At 39.3% G+C, this 21624-nt stretch overlaps 1 protein-coding gene across 1 annotated transcript in view; it reads left to right on the plus strand.

Moving 5' to 3' along the window:
• TTN (titin) overlaps window positions 1-21624 on the plus strand; it is a 268068-nt gene that overhangs the window by 33802 nt on the left and 212642 nt on the right. The window contains 12 exon segments of the mRNA XM_028121746.2: window positions 340-600; window positions 975-1238; window positions 1331-1591; window positions 1729-1989; window positions 2402-2662; window positions 2818-2959; window positions 3049-3214; window positions 4353-4584; window positions 6082-6366; window positions 6578-6703; window positions 11455-11643; window positions 17067-17123. Coding sequence (XP_027977547.2) covers window positions 340-600; window positions 975-1238; window positions 1331-1591; window positions 1729-1989; window positions 2402-2662; window positions 2818-2959; window positions 3049-3214; window positions 4353-4584; window positions 6082-6366; window positions 6578-6703; window positions 11455-11643; window positions 17067-17123 — 2505 coding nt within the window.

The following is a 21624-nucleotide window of genomic DNA, read 5'->3' on the forward strand; positions in this document are numbered from 1 at the left end:
CAAACAATCCTTAGCAAATTTAAGTAGAATACTTTTGAAGGAGAAATTGAGTTAGAGGCCATCCAGGTGGTATTGTTCTCAAAATTCTATATTAACAGTTGCTTTCCCTTTGCAAAGCCTTCCTGATTCCAGAATTTTTCCTGGTTATCAGTCATTCATACTAGAATAGGGATTTCTGCAATATATTCTCAATATGGGTAAAGATAATTGTATTAGGCATTTCATGATATTCAAAATCACATTTTAAAATTTGGTATTTTGTATTTAATTGTTCAAAGATTTCTTTTTTGGATAAATATTTTTTAAAGGACTCACACTTATACTTCTCTTGTTCCAAAGGGGGGGCCATTTCGAAGCCACTCACTGATCAGACTGTGGCTGAATCGCAGGAAGCTCTGTTTGAATGTGAAGTTGCCAACCCAGATTCCGAAGGCGAATGGCTGAAGGATGGCAAACACCTACCACTGAGTAGCAACATCAGGAGTGAATCTGATGGCCACAAAAGGAGACTTATCATCACTACCACCAAGTTAGATGACATTGGAGAATACACCTACAAGGTGGCCACCTCCAAAACATCTGCCAAACTCAAAGTTGAAGGTTAGTGATATAATAACAGATTTATCCATTTCACATCATATTACATTCTTGATAGTTATCAGTTTAAAAGTCAATGGTATAACCATCCTGGATGCCATAAATCTTGATTTCACAAAATCATTATATACTCTCTAAACTTTCTGAGCCATATACCACAAGGGCAAAAAAGCCATTGTGCTGTGTACATTTCAAATTGGATCTCAGGTTTTCCTAAATAATCTCCAGGTGTCTTTTAAAATAGAGGTGCTGCATAACTGCAACATTTTTGATAACCATTCTTTTGCAAGATGACCAGGTAATGATCTTATTCCAGGACTTCTTTTACTTAATGATACCATCTTTATTTCCGAAACCAATCATAAATTTGTCTTCAGCTGTCAAAATTAAGAAGACTCTGAAGAACCTCACAGTCACAGAGACGCAGGATGCTGTTTTCACTGTTGAGCTTACTCACCCTAATGTAAAAGGCGTCCAGTGGATCAAAAATGGGGTTGTGCTGCGATCCAGTGACAAGTACGACATCTCAGTCAAAGGAACAGTTTACACTCTGAGGATTAAAAACTGTGCTGTTGTGGATGAATCTGTATATGGTTTCAAGCTTGGAAAGCTAGGAGCCAGTGCCAGACTGCATGTTGAGAGTAAGTTGATTTAGAAACATTTTACAAGTAGCCGATGTGTGGTTACCACTAAGTTAACTGTATCATTGAATTGCTTCAACTTTCCTTGTTAGCTGTCAAGATCATTAAAAAGCCAAAAGATGTGACCGCCTTGGAAAATGCCACTGTTGCCTTTGAAGTTAGTGTTTCCCATGACACCGTTCCAGTAAAATGGTTCCACAAGAATGTGGAGATTAAGCCAAGTGACAAGCACAGACTGGTCTCAGAAAGAAAGGTCCACAAACTGATGCTGCAGCATATTTCCCCCTCGGATGCTGGGGAATATACAGCTGTGGTGGGGCAACTGGAATGCAAAGCTAAACTTTTTGTGGAGAGTAAGTATTAGACAGCCCCCTATGGCATTTCCCTAGATGATCCCTATGTGCTCGTTGGTTGGTTGGTTGGTTGATTGGTTTCATCCATTTTTTTTCATAAAATATATTAACTGAAGTGCTTTTTTGATTTTCCCAAGCATTACATATTACAAAAACTATGAAAAACATTGAGATACCTGAGACCAAAACTGCCTCCTTTGAGTGTGAGGTGTCCCACTTCAATGTCCCTTCCATGTGGCTGAAGAATGGCGTGGAGATTGAGATGAGTGAAAAGTTCAAGATAGTCGTGCAGGGGAAACTCCACCAGCTGATCATCATGAACACCAGCACAGAGGACTCAGCAGAATACACATTTGTCTGTGGCAATGACCAAGTCAGCGCCACCCTGAAAGTGACCCGTAAGTAAACAAATTATATAAAATACTTGATAAACTCATTGTTATTCCATATCCTACACTTTTCCTTCCTGACCAGTTAATCCACTCCAAAAATCCTTTTTTTGAAACATCTGTGTGTTCACCCTGAGTTAGGCACTAGCATCTCCACCTGGATAAAATTTTCTGATTAGAGTAGCCTTGAAAGGCTACCTATAAAGATGCTCTAGTAGCTATCGCTAGCTCTTTCTGTTCCTCGGGCACTTGTTATTGTCCTATAGAGGGGTACCTGGAAGATATCATAGCTCATATCCCTGAACTATAATCACCTTAACAGATATACCAAACACATTCCTAGTTTTCACTCTGTGCTTGTTATGATTCACATCATACTGATACAAAGTCTCCTTGGGTGTATTTCCTTCCCCCTTTGCAGCAATCATGATTACATCCATGCTGAAGGACATCAATGCTGAAGAAAAAGACACCATTACCTTTGAGGTAACGGTGAACTATGAAGGCATCTCTTACAAATGGTTAAAGAATGGTGTGGAAATCAAGTCAACTGACAGGTGCCAGATGAGAACCAAAAAGCTCACACACTCACTGAACATCAGGAACGTTCACTTCGGGGATGCAGCTGAGTACACCTTTGTGGCTGGAAAAGCTACATCAACAGCCACCCTTTATGTGGAAGGTATGGTGTCATAAATGTCTTATCCATAAAACTAAATGTCAAACATACCGTATAAAATATTAATCAGTGCATTAATTAATGAAGCAAGCATGTGCCATGTGAGTTATGTCTTAAAGCCATTAGAAAGGTTCATTTTTGTACATGCTATTTTCCAGCTCGCCATATAGAATTTCGGAAGCACATTAAGGACATTAAGGTTCTTGAGAAGAAGCGAGCCATGTTTGAATGTGAAGTTTCTGAACCTGACATCACTGTTCAGTGGATGAAAGATGGCCAAGAGCTGCCGACTGTGGATAGGTCAGTTGTGTTGCTTGGCTACATTCCAGTAATTCCCAGTTTGCTTTGAGTCACCATTCATTAAACTCCAATTTCCATGTCATCCATAGAATAAAGATACAGAAAGAGAAATACGTCCACCGTCTCCTGATCCCCTCCACCCGGATGTCTGATGCAGGGCAATATGCAGTGGTGGCAGGCGGCAACATATCCACTGCTAACCTCTACGTAGAGGGCAGAGATGTCCGCATCCGAAGTCTCAAAAGGGAGGTTCAGGTATTGTCTACATGCTGAATTTGGGGAGACATCATAAGAGCTCATAATCCATAATTTGAGATCCTAATTTTTTAAACTTTAACATCTTCTAACCACAGTCTTCTAAAGAATGAAAACAGCTGATCCCCGTTGGCTTAGACTCTTAATCTGACATCAATTTAGTCACAGTTTTCCCTCACTTAGGGAAATAGAGTGTCCTTAGCAGCTGTCTAGATACTTTAATTACAGCAGCTGTAGAAACTTCGCTGTCTCATAAATGGCTACCTGCCAAGCAGCACAAACCAGGAAAGAGCTAAAATTTACATGGTGGTGCTTACACAGCAACTAGAACTCAAGAAAGGTAGAACAAGGTGGCATTTTGTCAGATGGCTTCTATTATGGAGAGGCAGGGATGTAGGGACTTGGCAGGGAACACTTCTTCTGAGGTCCAGGAGGTAGACCAGTTTGAGCAAAGCTGGATTCCTAGCAAGGGCACTAAGCCAGACACCTTTGCTCTCTACCACATGTGCAGAGCTTGTTCTCATGAGTGCCTGTCTTCCCAAATGGTAGAATGGAGAGAACATGTTAGGAGAAATATCATTTGAATTCAGATTTATCATATTGCTCATCTGAGGAGAACCAGGCATGATAGGCCTTAGGCCATAGTGAAAAAGCCTTCAGTGAGGACACAGACGACCTGAATATGTCTTCTGTCTTTTACTGTCCAATTCTGAACCTTGATTTCCTCACTTAAAAATGAGGCTAATACTTTCTACCTCTCCCAGGAGGTTCTTGTTCATGCCACATGAAATCAAATGAAATGGTAGAAGAGCTTTGTCAAAAATGAAAAGCCCACAAATATAAGGTGTTTTTATTTCTGTTGTGATTAGTCAAAAAGCAAACATTTAAGGATTCAAGTCATGGTCTCTTTGGGGTGGCATTTCTCCTCAGTACAGGTGTAAGCAGGATTCTCTACAGAAGTTAGGGCACCATTTGTCTAACGATATGCAGGACAAATTAGAAGGCGCTTCACCCAGTCAACTTTTTATGTCATAATGTATAGGTTTGGCATGCTCTTGAAATGAGCAGTTTTAGAAACAGGATAAAACCGAAAGGAAAGCAGGATTTTGATTCTCTTTTTATGTTGCTCCATCAAAAGGTTATTGAGAAACAACGTGCTGTCGTTGAGTTTGAAGTCAACGAGGACGATGTTGATGCCCACTGGTATAAAGATGGTATTGAAATCAATTTCCAAATTCAAGAACGACACCAGTATGTGGTGGAGAGAAGAATCCACCGGATGTTTATCTCTGAGACCAGGCATAGCGATGCTGGTGAATACACCTTTGTGGCAGGAAGGAACAGGAGTTCTGTTACTCTCTATGTCAATGGTAGGTAGAGGTATCAACATATTTTGTGGACCCATCTGGAATAATCCTCCCCTTTAAGTTCCTAAAGTGCTAAAAGTTCCTGGGCAATTTCTAAAGAAGCCATGCTACTTGTACGTTTGCAGCTACATTTATTTTCCAATTATACCTGTGGTAAAGGGACAGCAGCTATTAAAAAGACTGTAAAGATGTCATTTCCAGAAAGTGCCTAATGGCTAGATCCTCATTTAGTTGGTCAACACTATTGAATATCCACTGTATGTCAATAATAATAGACCCTCAGTGGATTTCTAGATAGAGCATTCAGCTGGTTGAGTTTTCTGCCCTTGGCATCAACTGCTTAAGTGCTAGTAGTGCTACCAAGCCTCAGGGGCATTTCCAGCCTCTAGTGTGGAGTGCCTGGGAAAATCCAGAAGTCCTCTTTGAGACCCCAGAGGGCCTAGAGAGCTACGGGCGATGTGGAGCTCAGTTTTCTCTGCCCCAAGCCCTGGGACCAGACACTCTTATTCCACATGCTACCGAGTCCTCAGAGGAGTGCCATGAAACCACCCACTTTCCTCATTAGAAAGCTTAGAGCTGAATCTGAGGCTGACCTAGAAATGTGACTAACCTAAATACACAGAGAAGAAGGACTGTCGCTCCCTATTTTAATCTTGAGTCTACTCTGAACAAATACCCCAGAAGCAGATGAAAGAACACTAGGAATAACCTTGGTTAATAAAAATGAGCCATTTTGGCAACATTCCCTTAGTCCCTAGAAGACCAAATCATCATGGTATCCAGTTCTTATTATTTCTAGATTAGTGTTGGAGATACTGAGGCACAGACAAGCAAAGGTCAGAAAACCAGCCTCACAGAAGTCCTTTCCCCCTATTTCTGTGTTCCCTGAACTACCCAGTTCCCCTCAGTCATCACAACACTGAGAAGATGCTTTCATTAGCACAGTAGGAAAGTGAGGTTTTACGTAAGTCTACCTAATTGCCTTTAAGTAGATCCAGAATAACATTTATTCCTTTTTTTCATACTTAGTGATTGTACTTCATTGGCACTTATATATAAAGAAATGACTATGACACATACACAAATACTTGCAAAACAAACCTAAAGGTGATGAACCACCTGGCCACAGGGTTTGCCCAAATGATATAAAATAGGCAGTGCACGGCAGCTATTCTGGCATTCTTTGGGGTACCGGCCATTGCTATACACCCACAGACCCCAACAAGGAAAGGGGTGATCACATCATGTTGACAAGCTCAACACTCTCAGCAACAACCCCCGACCGAGCCTCAAATATCAGAAGTGTCTTTCTAAAGTTATTCTCTCTATCTGAGGACAAAATTCCAAATGTTCTCCTATTCTGAGGCAAGTTCAGCTATCACAATTCCAAAGTTTGGCTTCTGGATGCATTACCACTGGCTACAAATTGACGTAGGCTTCCACATGTTCTCCGGTGTTTTCACACTTTTTCACAAGCTCTTGGTTCTCATTCACTCCCAGCCCCAGAACCGCCGCAGATCCTGCAGGAGTTGCAACCCATTACTGTGCAGTCTGGCAAGCCTGCTCGCTTCTGCGCTGTGATATCTGGCAGACCACAGCCCAGAATTGCCTGGTACAAGGAGGAGCAGCTGCTCTCCACTGGCTTCAAGTGCAAATTTCTTCACGATGGGCAAGAGTACACGCTTTTGCTCATCGAAGCCTTCCCAGAGGATGCAGCTGTTTACACCTGTGAAGCCAAGAACGACTATGGAGTTGCCACAACCTCGGCTTCGCTCTCAGTGGAAGGTAGAAACACCTTGTTACGTCTCAGCTTAAAACAAAACCTAAGAAACCCACTGTTGTGTTCTCTGACTGCATTGATAAATATAATGTGGAGCTCATAAAAGTAGATTGCTACGCCGCTTTTAGAAAGATAATTAAAATAAATCAGCACACTCCATTCTGTGCAGTGTGTAAGTGACTTAATCATGACCAATCTTGTGGTCCCTTCCTTTAGTTCCAGAAGTTGTGTCTCCAGATCAGGAAATGCCCATTTATCCTCCTGCCATCATCACCCCACTTCAGGACACTGTCACTTCTGAGGGACAGCCAGCCCATTTTCAGTGCAGAGTGTCTGGAACAGGTAGGTTTGTGAGCAAAGGTATCATTGTTAATATTTACAAAGAATGATCTGAGGCAAGGTTTCTCACCTTTTCCTCCATCATAAATATCTCTTGTGCATAATTCGACTTTTAATGGGAATCTTGCAGAAGACTTACTTGAATTACTGAATAGAGGAATAGACCATGTTTTCCACTACTGAGTGTATATCTAAGATGGTTAAGGTGGTAAATTTCATATTATGTGGGTTTTTTTTTTTTACCACAATAAAAAAAAAAGAACTTGATCAGTGTTCTCTGATGTTCAGAAGATGTCATGTTCCCTTAGATAACTTTTGTTATCTCTTGAAAAAAAAAATACAACAAAAACTACAATTATTATTATGTTAATTATAATTGTATCTACATATATTTCAAAAGAAGAGTCTATATGTAAGACATTATTCAGTCTATAGACAGTGCTTGTGTGGAAAGGTATATTTCTTTGGAAGGCAGTAGCCTGTAGCATCAAAAGTAGGGTCATTATAATCAGAGGTTGGATTTGAATCTTGGCTCCACTGTGTGACCTTGAGCAAATATAAGATTTCTCTGGTTCTCTGTGCTTCATGAGTAAAGTTAAGGATAGTGTTGTGTTTAATCTTAGAATGTATGTTTCACGAGGGCAGGGACTCTGTCTTAGTACCTAGAACCTCATGCCTAAAAAGGCAGTAGCTACTGGAAAGTACCAACCTTGGCAGCAAGGGTGTATCCTTGTCCTAAATAGCTTTGTAGATAGTGTATACTCAATAAGTGATTGCTAATTGGACAAAAGAATGATTGTCAAATGACTAATACCAGTCAGGATCTTGTTAGATCACACACACCAGCACCTAGCACAGTGTTCATCATGCAGTAACCCCCAGTCAGTTAGCTCTTATACTCTTTAATAAGGGCACGCTTCCCAGATATTCCCACCCCCCCAACATCAGGAGTCCAGTCTTAGTAGAATGAGACAAAATGTTTGCAGCCATTTCAAGCCAATTATGATTGTAAATTTACCTCAGATAGGGTAAATCAACTTTATCCCAAATGAAAGTCACTCTCATTTGCATGGCCTTTTTGTACAACCACCAAAGGGAAATTCTTAGAGCTTGGTCTTCTCACAGCATTCCTAGCAAGTGTGGGTTTTTTTTTTTTATTATTATTACGCTTCTTCCATTAGTTTATGACTTAGTCTCTGCATTGCCATGAGCCATTTTCCTAAACAAGTTAGTATTTCAATTGGCTTTCTATGACTTGATTTCCTCCTCTTAGATAGAGGTGTTGATCTAGAAACCAGATGAACCTATTTGATTTTTATGAGCATAATTAAAAGATATTATGTATGTAAAGTACCTATAGGCATGGGTGGCAAGTGACTAGTGCTCAATATACTAATTTTAGTATAGCCATAGAGGGAAATTATATAAACATAAAAGTCTGGTATTGGGTGACCAACATAGACAAACACCATAGACTTTGTGACTTCAAAGCATAGAGTTTGTTTGGGGCACCTGGGTGGCTCAGTCATTAGGCGTCTGCCTTTGGCTCGGGTCATGGTCCCAGGGTCCTGGGGTTGAGCCCCACATCAGGCTCCCTGCTCGGCCAGAAGCCTGCTTCTCCCTCTCCCACTCCCCTTGCTTGTGTTCCCTCCCTCTGTGTCTCTCTGTCAAATAAATAAATAAAATCTTAAAAAAAAAAAAGCACAGAGTTGGAGAAATGCTAAATATCAAGAAATAGGGACTGATTTGATAATATTCTGCTAACACAGTAAAGAAAAATGCATTTTAATATCAAATTCACAGAAATCACACTAAATAATTTATCCTTTCATTGAATTTTTAGAGGAAATTTTCCAAATCAATATACATATAAATGATTGTCTTAAAACAGTAGTCTTTATATAGTGCTTTTTAGTTTATAAATATAGTAAAATGCCCTTTTAAAAGCTTACCAAAGCTTTCATGCCCCTGCAACTGAAGGTATTTCTACAACTTCCTCTGACCAGGTACTACCCTAGCAGACTAAATTCAGCCCTGCCGTCTACAAACTGGAAAAAAATTATGAGTCTTCAGAAACCCCAGTCACATGTTTTTGGAACTCAACATTCGCTTAAGTGTGGAACTTGGTTGGCCTTGAGCATTGTAGTGGGGCTTTTATGAGAAAGTGTTGCCTGTGGAAGGTCTCTGGTGCCACCTACTGGTGGAAAAGCAATTTGGAAAAGTAGAATTTTAAAAACTTGTACTAAAATTAGATTTTGCTAATGTTTATTCTACGGATAATCAGTGTCGTTTGGAGGCTTACTGAGGAACAGCTAGCTAAATGAAATGATAAATAATTAGTCTAGCAATGATGAATGCCCATTGTTCATTTAAGTATCTCTTCAGTTGTATTCTACCCATGTCAGTGTTCCTGCTATTGAAACATTATGACATTAGCTGCTAGAGCTGGGAGGACCTTGGTGGAGCTCAGGGTGTGGGCAAGGAGATGCTCGCACATGCACAACTAGATCACAAGGTTGTAAGTGCTGTAACCGCCCATGTACTCAGTGCTGTTTGTTTGCAAGACAGAGAGAGAGGAGCATGGACTGGGCATCGAAGAATCAATTCCTGAATCATTGAACACAGTGGCCTTCTAGGAAGAGAATGATATTTACAAGTCATAAAAGCCTGCAAGAGTACTTCATGTGCTGGAAATGACAAGTGGCTTGAGTATGGTTGGAAAGTGATGTAATAAGTGGAGGAGAAGGCCAGAAAAGAAGGCAAAGGCCAGATCCTAAAGGGTTTGGTATTCTGTGCTTAGGATTTTAGATTTTATCTTGTTTGCACTGAGGAGCCACTGAAGGATTTTTAAGCCTCTGGGTAACATGATCAGGTTTGCTTTTCAGAAACAATACTGTGATAGTGAAAAGAGGAATGGACAGATTTAGGAGGTGAGACCTGGTAAGGATCAAGGGAGAGGCCATCCTGATAGGCTTGGAAAGTGCTGACAAGGCCCTCAGCTGGGGGAGTCAGGAGGAAGAAGGGTGTAGATTGTGGGAGAATTCAAGATGGTGGAATGAAAGGAATTTAGGGACCAAATATAATGGAGTGGTGGAATGGGGAGCAGGAAGAGTGGGGTGGCCTCACAGAAGCCAAAAGAGGTCAGTGACCAACACAGATAGTGGCAGCAGTGTCAGAAGCACCAAGTGCATTACTGAGAGAGGTCTCACCTTTTAGCTCATTTATTGTTGGCAGTGCATGCCTGTCCTAGGGCTACATTCCATTCACCAAAGGAAGAAAGAATATGCTGAGAACCTCATAAAGGGTGGATAAACTCTTTGTCATTCCATTTCCATTGAGGTATACCAGACAAACTAAATGGTTGTAGAATGATTGTTAAATTCCATGTGATGGTGTTATCTATTATATTACATGGCCCGGTCTTGGGGCAAATTATTAAAGGCACTGCTGATCCCTTGGAGGGGGTGGGGGTAAAACAGTCTTGCTTTAATGACTGACTTGTGCCAGTAGTTTACAAAGCCCTTCCCATGTGTAAGTCATTTAATTCACACAATTCTTTTTTTTTTTTTTGCAATGAGGAGCTCATGAATTATTATGCATCTCATTTTACAAATGAGAAGACTGGATCAGAGAGATTAAATGATGGGTCTAAGGTCACACAGCTGGGAAATTGTGGTATCAGGGTTCCATTTTCTATTTTACCTTGCTGCCTAAGGAAGTGATTTGTGCCTTTAAAAGGAGAACCTGTAGTTGATAAGCAACTATCATCATGGGCAGGAGGGGAACCTTCCCAAACCAATATTTGTGCTAAAATGCAAAAAATGCTAGCAGAATGGGCTACTAGAGAATCCCCTTATGGGTGGTATTGAGATAAGGAAGTGATATAGTGATCACACTCCGAAAACAAGAAGTCTTTTAAAACTTGGGACTAAATTTAAATCCACTCTTGACTTACAGGGTGATTGTTTCAATGGAGGTATAATATTTTTTTTCAAGTTCACTCCACCTTAAACTCTAACAACATAATGTTATTTTATCTTTGCTTTGGGGGTTATTTTCTACCATTAAAAGATGATTCAACTCTTTATGTGAAAAGAGCTAGTTTTATTATTATTTATTACTGCCACTTTGATAAAAGCCAAATATATCTAAGATGCCCAAATTCCATGACTCTTTCAGTTTTAAAAATTATTTTTTGCTATGCTAAGACCTTTCAATGCTTGTTCATTGGTAACGAAACTATAGAAATTTTTTCTTCAGCCTATAGGGTGTCTGTTTTAGACTTCTAGGAATGTTGATCTTCTCAGCTCTCTTTCTGATTGATTTTTCTGCCCCCCCGAAGTACAGATTTCCCTTACTTCCTGTCCCAGTAGGCGACCACAATCCTAGATCAAACCCATCACGATGACTGTTCGTTAGGATGATCTTTTTCTCAAGGTCACTGACTATATCAAAACCTTGTCCCTGTTTCCACAACATGACCTGCAAGTGGTTAAAAAGAATATAACTAAAATTGTAAAATTTCAAACACTACAACCAGCCTCTAAGCTGGATTTTTCTAGAATCATGTTTCTTTTTGAAGATGAAAAGAAATCTTGTAAGAGCAGTTGTGGCATGCCCAGAAATAGAAATATAATATTATGAAGATAAATATGAAATGTAGTCACCAATATAATCAATATTGTGTTTGCAGGTAAAAATATCCACCACTTTTTTGTGATTTAAATATCTTTTTTTTTCCTTTTGTGATGCAGATCTAAAAGTGTCTTGGTACAGTAAAGACAAGAAAATCAAGCCATCTAGGTTCTTTAGAATGACTCAGTTTGAAGACACTTACCAACTGGAAATTGCTGAAGCTTATCCAGAAGATGAAGGAACTTACACTTTTGTTGCTAATAATGCTGTAGGTCAAGTATCAAGCACAGCCAACTTGAGACTGGCAGGTACAGTAAACAACCTTAAGAACCACATTTAAATATGGCTCTAATCTCACAATGTCAGTAACAATCACTAAAGATTCCATGTAAACCATCGTTGGCCCTACCATTCTCTTTTAATGCAACTAATTGTTTCCATGTTATATGCTACATTCTCACTTTCCATTTATCCCATGTCATGAATCACAAACCATCATTTCTCATTTTGCCCTGCTTTGTCTTTATAATGTTTTGTTATGTATTGCTCTCCTCACCAGCTTTCATGCTTTCTGATCAGCATGTATCAGAATGGAGAGAAACATGCTAAAGAAATAGGTAGATTTGTTTTCTCATTTAGCTAGGATGAAAATTTTTTTTAACATGCTGTAAGGTAAGCATTATTATCCCCCCACTGTCTTGACACAATTCTGAATTTACAGAAGCTACAGAGGATGATTTCAGGTCTGTATACCAGCTAGGTGTATTCACCGTCATTCAAAGAATGCCTGAAGGTTGAGAGGCCCAGTCCTAAGATGGTTTAGCATTTCTGATACTTGGGGCTTTTAAACTGCCATCAGAAACACTTCCTTATTAGTGGAGGGCACTTTGTTTCAAAACAAGATCACAATATTTTTATACAGTCAGACTATTTTTGCTGAGCTAATTTAGTCTATGTATTGTTAACTATGTACAAATACATACGGATTGAGGACAACTTTGGTTTTTCCCTTAATTTTAAACACTTACTATAATAATCAGATATTTTCTTAATAATCAATTTAAAATGATTTACAACATAGAAAACGTGATTTTACAACCAGAGGGGAAAAAAATAAAAACAAAAAACAGGAATACCTAAACCAAACTGTGTACTTCTCTACTGCCTTCACGAACAATACAGTGAACTTTCTTAGACCATTCATGCCTTGACTTGTTTGCCTGGAAAGTGGAAGTGAACATGTGTGACTTGGAACCAACCTACATTGACGAGATATTAGGATTGGACTGGATTCTAGTCCACCATTGAAATTTGCAACATATCTGTAGACAACTCCAAATGAGTTCTGGTTTCAATGCAGGGTAAGACATTAAAGGTTGGCATGCTTCTTTTCAGGATTTAGCAAATTTGAAGAAGTTACATCAGACTCCCAGTGGCATGTTTCTTCATCAGTTTCATTTAAGAAGGAGTCCCTTGGCCAAAAGCCCATCTTCATCCAGCCTCTGTCAAGCCTCAGGGTGCACAGCGGGGAGACAGTCAGATTTCATGCAAGGGTTTCTGGCATTCCCAAGCCAGAAATCCAGTGGTTTCATAACCAGCAGCCAATTCTACCAACAAAAGATGTAGTTTTCCATTTTGAGGAGTCCACAGGCATGGCTTTAATGTTTATAGTTGATGCTTATTCAGAGCATGCTGGGCAGTACTCTTGCAGAGCCTCCAATAGTGCTGGGGAAGCCTCTTGCGCAGCTGCACTCACAGTGACTCCAAAAGGTAAAGCTCATCTTGCTTTAAACACTTGGATTTGCTTCATACCTCCTACTCCCACTGTTACTAATGAGAGTCTCCGCTGTTTGTCTCATTGCATAGTGTGGTCGGTCTGTAACTTACTAATAAAGTAACACCCAGCAGGTCCTCTTAAATTCTCAATTTTGGGTTAACCTATACGGTTTAAATCTCTCTGAAGTATATAATCTGTGCATTACATTAGTAAGTATTTTTTTAGGCATCAATTTTGCTTGATGTTTTTACTTCTCTAAACAGCGTTTCATCATTGGATTACCAATGATCCATTTGCTGTATATTGTTTATACAGTATATGGAAGAAGGGGGACAAATGGTACTCCCGGGGAGCGGGGGTAAGAGAGAGACAGAGAAAGAGAGACTGTGTCACTCTGGTTAGCTGCAGTGACAACAGAAGGAAGGACCCAGATACTCTATGGCATCCACATGAGCTTTCATCATCCATTCATCACTGGATCACTGGGAATAAACGTTCTTTGTGTGATGTGACATCCTAGAGCACACTGCATCTGGCATGCTGCTTCCAAGTGACAATGATGTCTTTCATCTTCATCTTCCATGCCATTGTCTGTTACTAACCCAGCCAAATGACAAAGCTTAGATCTTAATATTCTTTTCTTTTTCTTGTCACTTGATTATACAGTGCGAGCCCTAGCTAGGCAGAGTTCTGGGAAAGATGTAAGAAAGTCCACCAAGTCCCAGGCAGTGACAGATTCCTCTTTCACAAAGCAGGAGAGCAAAATATCCCAAAACGAAATTAAGTCATTTCAAGGATCATCCTATGAATACGAATCACAGGTTTTTGAAAGTATATCTCAAGGTTCCGCCCACACAGCTGCATCGGTTCAAAATGTAGAGTTGCGCCATACCGCGTCCCTTTCACAAATTGCAGAGAACACTGAGTTCTCTGCGAACTGGGCCGAAGAGGCGGTGGGCGAGGCCCCACGGATTCTCCTGCCGCTTCAGGACCTCTCTGTGAAGTGTGGCGACACGGCTCAATTCCTCTGTGTTTTACAAGATGAATCTTCTGTTGATGTAACCTGGACTCATGAAGGCGTAAAGATAGAGGACTCCGAAAGAGTGAAGTGGTCACAAAATGGAAATACTCAGTTTCTTATCATATGTCACGTTCAGCCGGTAGACCAGGGATTGTACAGCTGCGTTGTACACAGTGACTATGGAGAGGAGACCACGTCGGCAGTCCTAAACATAGAAGGTGCTTCTTTGGTTTTTAGCTCTGACTTGCTTCATTTCATCCTCATCGCTCTATGCAGCTTTTCTGCCACGCAGATCGAATCCGTGAATATGTTAATTAGCATATCCCTAACTTAGCACTCTGTTGATAAAGGACTTCTGAAAGGCAGCCTGGTCATTGGCCAAACCTGTGACGAACATTTAACTTTCCAGTCTAGCTAGATTCAAGGAGGTTTAACTCTCAAATCTCATTTCAGAAGGTTATGATTTATTTCATATGTGCTGCTTTTTCTAGTACTTACCAATGAGCCACCTATGAAGTATACTGAAGAAGGTCAAAATGTTAGAGTTCATCAAGTATTAATTATTTATTATTGTGTCTAATACTGTACCAAGTTTAAATTTAATTATTTTAATAGGAGGCTCAAAATTTCTCATTTCTGCCCTTTGCTTGCAGATCTGGAAGTTCTAGATGCTTATTAAGGAAATTATGAAAATAGCAAAATTGGACACTGAAAATAATAGGGTTCTGTCTGGACCAAAATTAGGAGTCTGTAGATATTTCTCAATAGATGATATTGCTTTACAGTCTCAGATCCCCCTGGAATCATAGAATTCTCTCATGGCAAGATTATTATTTTTGTTGTTATCATGCTCAATTTGCCCACGTGTCTGGAAGGTCCTGAATAAATTTGTCTTGGAAGTGATAAGTTCTTCCTTTTATCCATGGACTTCCTCTTAGATACTAACGAAAAGAGGAAAGTTATTCTTCAGGTGCTAGAATCCCATGCTATATGTCAATAAGTAAAGGATCTTCACTGAGTCCCATGGAAGAAGTTCCAGCATCTCCAAGGGGTCCATGGAGAACTGTGACCTCAAGGTCTTTCCTGATCTGTCCATACCATTTTTAAGATGTTAGAGATGAGCAGGTTATAGTACGGAGCCATGTGACTGCCATCTTGGCTCTGAATTTTGAAATAGGTTCATACATCATTTAATATATCTGTAATCCTCACTCACCCACAGGAGTCTTTTTTTTTCTTAATCTGACATTTTGTTCTGTAGCTATTTCTGATAATACTTTCATAGTCCTCAAAGGGAATATCTCAAGAACTGAGGTCTAGTTATGCAAATGAAATGGAAAATTCTACCATCCAGAGAGCTGACCCTCAATTTCACCATAGCTGCTGGCTAGTGCAATAATCACACAGAGTGACTATTTATCTGGAGGTGATGCGGGTGACAACTGGCATGGGTTCTCCAGCTATATAATTGGGAGTTGGCTGTGTTGTGGAGGTAGGAGAAATGTAGGTCTTTCAACTTGCTTCCTAAGGAACCTAGGGCCACATTACATGCTTGATCATCATGTTGCCAGAGTGGATTTGAGCTGGACATTTTTGCCACAGGGTTTCCAGTTCACTTGGTTCTAATTGAATACAGTATTAAAGTGTTCTTGGAGCATGAGCATTTTTCTTTTGGAAGGTCCAGACTGCCTCTCATACTTAAGAATGAAGTTGAAAGATAAGCCACTTTTAAGTGTTTGAAGAATGAAGGATCAGGCACAGTTGTCTAATCATGAAACATAAAAGACCAGTCTTCATATGTTCCTCTTTTACTTTGGCCTTATAACTTTATTTAGGCTGCACAGTTATCCATGAAGATCAAGTAGGAATATAAAACCCCGTAAGTCTGTTTGAGTAGAGTTCTTCTGTGAATAGTAAGCACAGATATATCATATATTAGTTTGGGGACTAACATGCTGCTTTCCTTCTCATCCTAATGACATGTCATCTTCTCTAAATTCAGCATGTGTTTTACTCTTATAAACACAGCTAATTTATTCCTTTTCCTAACTTTATTCTCACCTAGCAAAAGAATCGCAAACCAGAGCAGTTACAAAAATTGCCCTTGGTTCAGACATTAAAAATATTAAAACACTCAAAGAGGCACAAATTAAAACAAGCCACGAAGTAAAGAGAGAATCATCAAAGAAAACATCAAGTTTGTCATTCACTTCGTGCCAAAGCCTGCAAGGAACAGAGAAGCCAGGGAGTCCAGCACACGCACGTGGTGCCACACAGATGGATGGAAGACTGAGCGGGAACCGGGGCCCCCACCTTGTTCAGCAAGCTGCCCCAGAAATGATTGTGTCTAAAGCCTGTGCCTTTTCCCTATATAATAAAAGCCATTTTGAGTTGAGGGTTCTTTGTTTTGCTCCTTAATATGTCATCAGACTTTGTGTAGTTTAAAGTTTTAAAGGTGGTTCAAATCAAAGGACTACTTACTAGCAGGAAGCATTTAATCCTGCAGGAAAACCTGAGAATAGCCCTCGGCAAAAAGCGGCAAGTTAGAAAATGCATGTTCCTTCTCAATGTGACTCCATCTCTTAGTCTCTTAGTGTTCAGTTGATAGGACGTTAAAAAAAAAAAGAATATTCCTATAGTTTGTGGATTGCTTTTTTGAATGCATGTAAAGGCATGGGGAATTATGGAACTAAAAGTAGAAATTTCACAGAGAACCTAAAATAAATATGTTTTTTTCAATCTTTCTGCCAACATTGTCATGTACTTTAGCAGCTCATTGATTTGTTTGGCATGGATTTGGGGGATGCATTTGGGGGATGTAGTTTTCCATTACCAGAATAAAGAGAAAATTGTAATTGTATGAATATACGTATCAAGGCAGAAAGTATATGGAATTAATCATTAAAATCTCCATATATGTTTTTCCATTTTAGCCCCAGAATCCATTTTGTACGGGAGGATTGAAGAGCAGATTGAGGTGGAGATGAAAGGTATTGTTCTATTGGATGTGAGATTTAAGTAGAAATTCTGAAGGATTAATAGAATCCTTGAGCTGCCTACTTTCTCTTAGTAATATTGAGAAAAATGACATAGATGTATAAATATATCTCTTAGAGTATATATTACTATGTCGCATGCCTCATTTAATATGCTGATGGTTACATGCATTTCACGGTAATTTGTTTGATGGTAATTTAAAATTTTGTATTTAAAATGTATCAGCCACATTCAACTTCGTGTTTGCAGCCATTTTCAAAAGCGCGTACCGGAAAAAGTTGTCATCTTAATGCATGAAATCAAGAAGTAGAAGTTTGTTTTCAAAATCACAGTGAATTAAATTGAACAGTGGGCAATAACCTAGCTGTCATTCTCAGAATGCAATGTCATGAATGAATTATGATTGAAATGCTACTTTATTTAGGGTGTGTGAAAATGTTACATTCCCATTCCGGTGTACACTTCATGCACATTCATCATTTTAACATTGATATGTCTCTTACACTGGCTTGCAGATAAGCTGCCTTACATGATCTGTATTGCCTGCTTTCCTTTGCATAACACTGTGACTTCATGGCTGTATTAGTTCGAATAAACGCCTTCTCATTTTATTTTAGCTAATTATTTATGGTTATAGTTCTTATATTTTTAAATGGTTAATTCTCAAAAATATAATAATTTAATCTGCAATCAAAAGGATCAGAAAGGGCGTTTATTCCACTCTCTGCAAGTCAGGTAAGATTTTCCTCTTAGCCATCAAAAGAACAAAGTTTTCCTGCTCTCAAAACAAACATGCACAGGAACATGTTATTTTGAAATGCATTTTTGCTTGTTCAAGAAGACATTTCAACAGTTTGAAGAAAAGACCAGACAACGAACGATTTTCGTGTCAGAATCTTTTAAACAGAGCATGGTGTTGCGTTTATTCGAACAAATATGGTGAGTGAATTTTTTTTATGGATTTGTGAGAATCTGTAGCATGCATTTTATTTTATTTCCATTTTGCAATTTCATTTATTTTCAACTTTTTCAAATACTATGGAAAATAGTAAAATGCTTTCTAATTTACTTTTTTTTCAGAATTGTTCTCCGAGGGGGACTCTGAACATTCTGAAAGAGATACGCACGATGCCTTTTCAGATTCTGAAGACTTAGACCGCAGCTCCATGGCTGCTAAAAGATACGCAAGTCGAATATCATCTACGAGCTCCTGGCCCGAATATTTCAAGCCTTCTTTTACTCAAAAACTTACGTTTCAATATGTTTTTGAGGGGGAACCCATTGTTTTTATGTGTAAATTAATTGCTTGTCCAACTCCAGAAATGACTTGGTTTCATAACAATCGGCCTATCCCAACGGGTCTTCGACGGGTTATAAAAACTGAGAGTGATTTACATCATCACTCTTCCAGCTTAGAGGTTAAAAGTGTCCAAAGCAGAGATTCTGGAAGTTACAGATTGTTAGCAACTAATAGTGAAGGGTCTGCTGAATCAACAGCATCGTTGCTTGTTATGCAAAAAGGGCAAGATGAGAAATGTTTAGAATTTCTGAAACGGGCAGAACAGACACATGGAAATACAGAGACTTTAGCTGAAAGGAGAGAAGACAGGATAAAGGTTGGCCTGAGGTTTACTGGCTCTCCCTTTAACAAAAAACAAGATGTAGAACAAATAGGAATGATGCGAACTATACACTTTAAGACAGTAAGTCCAGGCAAGAAAACTGACTTTCCGTATGATGAAGAATATTTAGAAAGTAAATCTGACATAAGGGAATGGCTTAATGTAGGCGAAAGCTTCCTGGACAAGGAGACCAAAATGAAGTTGCAACGTTTGCGGGAGGCTAGAAAAATGTTAATGGAGAAAAAGAAATTATCTCTTTCAGATATGCCCTCTGAAATAAGCGCAAGAACTCTGAGAAGTGAAGCTAGCGATAAGGACATTCTGTTCTCTAGAGAGGAGAAAGAAGGCAGGTTTGTATTGGATCTAGCTGAAAATAGGGATAAGGTAGATCATTCTTGTGAGGGGATTGTCCAAAATCCACAGGTCCTTCCTAACCAAATGGATCAAAATGTAGAATCTGGAGAACCTCCCACAAGCTTTCAAACTACTGTTGATGAAGAAATCCTCCAGACTGAAATAAGAATGAGCCAAGAGGCATTTCTAAGAGAAGGTCTCCAGAAAGACCATCTATATGGTGGGATTCTAGTAAGCGAGGATACCCAAGCAAGAGAACAACTTGAAGAAATTATGACCAAAACTGAAATTGGAGAGTCCTCTAGATACATCACTGTTGTAAATAAGAAAGAGGAAATATATGAGACTCCTGAAGAGGTGTCCCAAGTTGTTATTCCACATGCCAGTGAAGCTTTTGGTGCAGTTATAAATATTGAAGAAAATACAGAACTAGATAGTGAGAGAATAAGAAAAGATGATTTGAGAGAATTACAGCACTCCACTTTCACAGAAGCTGATGAATTTGAAACCAAGCAAGAAGGAAAGACCGCAAGATTTTTGGAAAGTTCCTTCCAAAAGCATCCACAACGTTGCCCACCTTCATTTCTTCATGAAATTGAATCTCAAGAAGTTTATGAAGGTGACGGTTGTAAATTTGTGTGTCACTTTCAAGGATATCCTCCACCCATAGTGAATTGGTATAACAATGATATACCAATCCCACGTAACCGAGGCTTTATCACTCATACCTTGGAAAACTATTCAATATTAACTTTTTCTTCTGTTCTTCCTCAAAATGAAGGTTCTGTTACCTGTGTACTGTCTAACCAATACGGAACAGTAAAAACAACTGGTATACTTAAGGTGAAGGTAAAGCAAGGGCACGGCATTGACGCACGTACACTCCCAGTGTTGTGCGAATACACTGATGAGGAAGAGGAGCTGGCATTGGTGTTTGACCAGACAAAAGGCATTCAGCCATCTTGGGGACAAAAGGGCCAAAAGCATCTCCAAACGAACTTCCCAGTTCCTCCCTCTGCAGACACAGAATTGCTCTGCTTTCCTGTAGAAATTCAGGTAACAGCAGCTACTCCTACCCCAGAACAGGATAAAGAGTCAAGAGAATTGTTTCACTCGGAGGAGTTGGAACCTAGAGCAACACCTCAGGATGAGGCTCCTCAGTCACCAAAACACAAATTTATATTTTCGTTGGATATTACTAATGAGCCACCAAAAATGTTACAGGAAATGCCAAAGCATACCATGTGTAGAGAAGGGGATGCCATAGTATTTGAATGTTTATTGTCTGGTGAGCCTAAACCAGTCGTGACATGGTTTCAAAATGGGCTCCAATTAAAGCAGAACCAGAAGTTTCAGTTTGAAGAAGTTAATTTTAGCTACAGATTATATATTAATGATATCAATTCTCAAGATTCTGGAAAATATAAATGTGTTGCTGAAAACAATTCAGGAACAGTTGAGAGTGTTTCAAATCTGACAGTGGAACCGGTCACTTATAGGGAGTATAGTCAGTTAGAAAATACTGGTGGAATTTGTGCAAAATATTCCAGAGATCAACAAATTCGGGGAGAAGCTGTAAGGGCACATTTTTATGAGGATCCACCTGGTCCTTTTACTCCCCAGTCCAATATAAAAGAACATTCCGTAATGGAATATTTTCAAAGCCTTGAGACAATTGAACAGATAGATCAGAAAGATCAGGTTCGTTGCACATATTCTAGAGAAAAACTACCCAGATTTATGCAGGGTGCTTCTAAAGCCATAAAAATCAACAAGCCTGTCAGAGCCAAACTCATACGGCGTCAGGGTGAAGGGAAAGAGGGACACATAAATGAAAAATCAAAGCTGTGCCAAGCAGAGGGTACTGTTTATCCATTTGTTGATGATTTCAGTGAAGTTAAAAGAATTAGGAAAGAGATAAAAAATGATTTCAGAAAAGTTGGTGATGCAGAAAGGGAAAATGTGCAAGAATATGCCCAAAGTGACCATTTACCAAATATCCAGTCTGAGAGAACTTCTGATAGTTACAATCCAAAAGATTCATCTATCCTCATATATGAAGAACCCCTTGAAGAGAGACACTACCCAAGGAAAAATGTGAAGCATGGAATCATTGCATTTGAAAAGTTACAACATGTAGAAAAAGGAGTTCTAGAAAAAATACTTACCAGGAAATCATTTGTCAGTCCTCCTCAGAGGAAGCTTGGTGACAGAGACTTAGCATTAAAGCAAAGAGAATCAAGATCAAGTAACCTAAATGCAAATATGTATCAGGCAGAGACAATGTCTCCAGACACTGAACCAGATTCATCTGACATTGTAATGAATTTAAAGCTGCTTTCTTCTCAAACTCATAAGGAATTTGAAGTACAAGAGAGGGAACAACAGAAAGAAATAGGTCTTAGAGATCAATCTGTAATTTCTGGAAGGGCAGAACATGAAGCACCTATTACATTTGACTTAAAGCAGTCCCACTCTCAAATAGAAAATGCAGATCTAAAATTCCAAGCATTAGATG

Source organism: Eumetopias jubatus, unplaced genomic scaffold, assembly GCF_037043125.1.
Source record: "Eumetopias jubatus isolate StellerSeaLion01/CBP00866 unplaced genomic scaffold, mEumJub1_p1.0 scaffold_3, whole genome shotgun sequence".
Classification (NCBI taxonomy): domain Eukaryota; kingdom Metazoa; phylum Chordata; class Mammalia; order Carnivora; family Otariidae; genus Eumetopias; species Eumetopias jubatus.